Source organism: Limulus polyphemus, unplaced genomic scaffold (assembly GCF_000517525.1).
Source record: "Limulus polyphemus unplaced genomic scaffold, Limulus_polyphemus-2.1.2 Scaffold844, whole genome shotgun sequence".
In the NCBI taxonomy this organism is placed as follows: domain Eukaryota; kingdom Metazoa; phylum Arthropoda; class Merostomata; order Xiphosura; family Limulidae; genus Limulus; species Limulus polyphemus.
In genome coordinates, this window is record NW_013666454.1 from 52,138 (window position 1) to 57,334 (window position 5,197).

Genomic DNA, 5,197 nt, shown 5'->3' on the forward strand with positions numbered 1-5,197 from the left:
TTTTCAGGAGCGTTCACTAAAACGCAAACCGAAACTGACAGTACAAAGCTTTGAGTGTCTAATTAAATAAAACAACATTTTGGTGTTATAAGGTCGTTCACTTCTAGTATTAATGTGTTCTATACACCAATATTCACTACATAAATTAAATAATTGGTATGCTAACTTGTTGAATTGTAATGTGAACTGTAACGGAATCTTAAATTCTAAAACCGAATATGAAAGACATCATGCAACATTTCCCCAAGTTTTGATAAAGTGTAACGATGTTTTGACATTTGGGAATCTAGATGGAGCTTCAGGGCATTGTGTATTATTTCATTTTTTTATTTTTGTCTTTTATAGGTGCGACATGCCCAGGAAGTGCGCCAAAATAAAGTGGCCAATTTAGTATCCTCTGGCTAATATCGCGCAATGGCCAGCTTTCAAGCGAACTACCATTGTGATAGGCTATAACATGCCACTTTTTGGACCTATTTTCTTTGCAAAAAATGAACCGTTCATAGACATCCTCTCCACTATTCTGCAGTATAATCCGTTAAATAAAACAATTCTTATATAAGTATTTAATTGTTTTGCTAATGCGAATATATTTATTTTGTGTAACTTGTGTCCGTTTTGTCTACATCCAAATAAGTTTTAATATCACCATTTTGGAACTTTATGAGATTTTTCACTCAAATGCAAGTATAGATTGATAAATTAATAGAAATAACTAGTTACTTTTACATTATTCTAGTGTGAATAGTAATCCCCTGATATTTACTACTTTTCCTGAAGTTCACTTGTGAGTGCGGAATTTTTATTGTTATTTTTTGGAAAACCCAAAATATTTAAATGGTTCATTTAATTAAAAAATGCACATCTTCAAATGTATACTATTCAATCCCTGTCTTGGTTCTAGTTATTTATCATACTGCGTGGATGTTGCAGAAGCTATATTGATAAGTGATAATTACCGCGTTCTTTCAAAATGTGATGGTTTTTAGTGCATTCAACTTTTTTTTTTAATGTTAGGTATATTGAATGTTCATTTAATCTTTAATATATTGCAAAATTAAGAAAGAAGGAAATACTTTTTGCACGCCTCCAAAAATTGGGTTTTACTGTATGCAAATAAAAAAAAACTTTTTAAATATTAAATTGAAACTAAAGTAGGAAATTCTGTGGTAGAAGCGTTAGTAATAAGATAAGAGTATTCTGCCATAGAAATTAGGAATAATGAATTAAATGCATTCTTATGAAATAATAATGTTCAGAAGGTTTAAGAGTTAGTTACATTAAAGTAATAGTGGTTATAACTAAACTCGATAATTACTGATCTTTCGCATATCTAAAATGAAATACCTATTTTATTTTTTACTAATTTAAATATTTTTTTATTAAAAATTTAAATCAAGCCGTAATCCTAAAATTAAAACGGTTACTTAACTTTTGAGTTAATTTTGGTTTTCATCCAACTTTACGTGTCAGGTTTAAGTGTTTTTTTTATGACTTAAGTGCTTTAACTTTGCAAACATTGTGCTGCTGTAATAGTATATTTGAAAGGCAAATAAATTTTTAACACTAAATTCAGTTGTTGATATATTCGTGCTCCTGGTGTACTACCTAATAACTTAATGAGAGAGAGGTCCGGAAAAACGTTACCAATTGTTCTATGTCTAACTGATCTTCTGTGGAACCATCAAAATGTGTACAGCGATTGAGTTACTGAATCGACATGTAACATGAAAAGGATTACTCGGGAACACTCACTTGCACTACAAAAACAATTTTTATAATTATCATTTAGACTTGAAGAAAATTTCTTAATTTATGTTTTTTGTCTTTCTTTTTTTTTCAGTTGGTTTAATTGCTGATGTAAAACGCGGGCGCTATATTTAGAACATAATTGCAAAAAAAAAAAATGTACACATGACTTTTAGTTACGAATAAATATTCACTTGGCAACGTTGACACGAAAGTTTAAGTTGCCAACTAGATTCACAAATTTCAACTTGTACCCTGTACTAAAAGTATACTAGCACTTCAAAAGCTAGTTCAAGGTGCAAGTTATGAAAAAATCATGGGAAGAATACTGTAATAATCTCATTGTCGTCCTTTTAGTTTTTACTCCCGTATAACTTAATCGACTAATACAAAAATACCCTGCTGGAAATGTGTACCAACAAGAAGCTAAATTACTTGGTTTATTCTTGAACAAAGCTGTTGTTATTTGAAATTTAATAACTTTGTGTAATGAGAATTTTTCTATGTTAAAACAAATGTATAATGTTCAGTATTCATATCGGAGAAAAATTCGGGTGTCATTAAGAAGTAATGGATTTTTATTTTTTTTTTGCATTGGTTTTAACGTTGAAGTTATAAATAGGTAGAAAGTATTTTCTAACCGAATAATTGTAATCATCGCTACTCTTAAGCTGAGTGTTGTTTTTTTAGGGGGGATTATCTGACTGTTTACTTCGGCTAGCCAGATATGTGATTGGTAGAAATTAAGATTAATTGAAACTTAAAGGAAGTTCCAGTTAAAACTCTTAAGGGATATTAATTTCTTATGGCCCCAGTATACGGGAAATGAACAGCTAATAGTCCCATAGACTCCTTGATTCGGAAATTGGAAAGTTTTGCTCCACAGGCAACAAATCGGTAGCAACATCATTATAGCAGTCTTCTTGTTGATTACTATTGTTGCGTATCTGCTTGTTTGTTAATTTCCGATAGAAATACTTTCCGAGGAACTTCAGCAATACAACTCCTTTCTTGATTAAACCAGTTTATTCTTTCTCGATACGAACTTTTAGTATACTGTCATTTCACAATCAGTACGTTTCTCGTCACTTTAAACTTAACTACTTTTATAATACACGCTATAAATCAGTGATTCACAATCTGTAACTTTGCTCTCTATGAGTGCAAAACACTATATATTACCCGAAAAACTGTAACTACTGTTCGCTTAACTATCATACATTCATTATCGTTGCTGGCTTCTCTGTCAGGCTTATATACCAACGAAGGGCCTCCCTGATCATTCGAGAAATTTCATGCACGCTACCAGCGCCAAACGCGCCAGCAGCGTCACGTGACTTCCGCTGTCGTAACACTATGAATTGACTTTTGAGCATCTCGCTACACGTGCAGGAGCTGAACAATGTCTGTGTAACAGATTTATATATATTTTTCGATGTATGTTAAGTCGCTGCAGGTGAATCTATGGTAAATTTGAGGGGCTTATAATGCTAAAATTATAGGTTCAATATGAGCGGCAAGTACAGTACAGATAAATCATCTTGCGTAGCTTTGCGCTTAACAACAAACAAAATTAATTAAGACTGGATCATGTTACTTACTAAGTCTTAAAAGATTATTAACCCTAATGAACATGCCACGAAGACAATACAGTCGTTTCATACAAAATAGCGTGTAATTTTTGGGTGTTTAAAAAAATCGTTGTATAAAATTGGATATAGTTATCCGGATCTTCCAACTGTTTGTAAATTAGCGAGTTATGTTTAAGATTAACAATGATACTACTAGTTTGTTTTTTAAAACAAATGCCTAAAATATATGAAATAAAATGCTAAATGACCAATAATGCTAACTTGAAAACACTTCTTAAAATACTGAACCTACGTATTTTTTTAGAATCATAATGACAAAATCCTGGTAATTTCTTTTCGGAGGCAATATTCATACTAAACACTAAATCTTTTTGACCTATATATCTTTGCTGCCTTTCTAAAACCTCCAAGAACGATAATTTAATCTACAATTTGGCCGCAGTAACCTTTAAACAAACTTTTTGGGGAACATTATTCTTCGTTATTCTTAATCTGAATCTTTGGGGAAATTATAATCTTACTCGGTTGAGAAGGCAGTTATTACTAAATGTAATTATTATATTGCTAAGTTAGAGAGAAATAAGTGATGTATGTATTTATTTTTATTTTTGAAAATAACCTCTGAGAAATGAGTTGGTGAATTCCATTAATTTCTTTTTTTACTGACTTTAGCACGCAGGATAAAGTTTTACATTATGATATTTTGATAAGAACAACCAAACATATTTAAGTTTCAAAAACGAATTCAACTTTGCAGAGGGAAAAACTGAAAGGAGTACAACTGAACAGAAAATATCGTGGTTGAAACTTTAATGATTTTAAGAATTACAGTAATGTAGTGTGGCCAGGAACGGCCTTATATTTAACATAAGTATATACAGTTCAACACTCTTCGAGCTTTAACGGATGGAGGTATATACAATTGTGACTTTCAATCCTGCTATTTGGTTAATAGTAACAAGTAAGCGGCTGGTGCTTCTGTCTTGTTGACCTCCCTTTGATCATCACTTAAAAATTAGGATTTAGCCTATATGCAGGGACGCCAGTTGTAGGGGAAGGAGAGGGTATCCCCTTCAAGACGACTAGAATAACTTTGAAACATGGTAAAGTACCAGTTTTACGTTTTTACTGTATGCATTGTAAAGATACACGGTAATCCAATGCTGTTCCACGTATAACATTCTGTTTTTGTTTTCGAAAAACCCAAGAGCTTCCATCTCCATAAGCACACCCACCACGCACACACCAATTAAATCCTAAATTGTGTTGCATAAATGTCTTTCAGGAATAAAACCCATATGATTGATGTGTTGTTCTTCGTACCGTCCAGGAATATTACTTGAAGATATTTAGATAGTAAATGAATAAAATTTATGTCATTATACGTACAAATGTAACGTATACATCAAAGTATAGTATCATCAAATCCCGATCAAAGAAAGCTACATACATAGATAAGAACTAAATATTAACCCAGTAATGAGTATAGCTAATTTAACATATATTATACAAGTTAACCGTACTGAAAGTGAAACTTTAAAGAAAAAATAAAATAAAACTTATTTTAAAAACTACACAAAACTGTTATTAGCTTTGTGGCATTTCATATATTTTCTTTTTTTTATGGCCCGGCATGGTCAGATGGTTAGGGAACTCGACTCGCAATCCCCGTCCCACCAAACGTACGTGGGAGCATTATAATGTGACGGTCCATCTCACTATTCGTTGGTAAAAGAGTAGCCCAAGAGTTGGTCTTTCACCACTAAATTAGGGACTGCTAGCGTAGATAGCCCCTATGTAGCATTGCACGAAATTCAAACAAACCATTCTTATTTATATTGTTACGTCTCTGGTCG

The 5,197-nt window shown here is 32.2% G+C and overlaps 1 protein-coding gene across 2 annotated transcripts in view; it reads left to right on the forward strand.

Annotated features, from left to right (window-relative positions):
* The window catches only part of LOC106460831 (stathmin-2-like), a 16,047-nt gene extending 14,476 nt beyond the window's left edge, over positions 1 to 1,571 (forward strand). For both annotated transcript variants that reach the window (XM_013920574.2, XM_022387632.1), the window contains exon 4: positions 346 to 1,571. In XM_013920574.2, coding sequence (XP_013776028.1) covers positions 346 to 405 — 60 coding nt within the window. In that variant the 3' untranslated portion in view covers positions 406 to 1,571. The remainder of the gene's footprint in view (positions 1 to 345) is intronic.
* Positions 1,572 to 5,197: the final 3,626 nt, after the last annotated feature.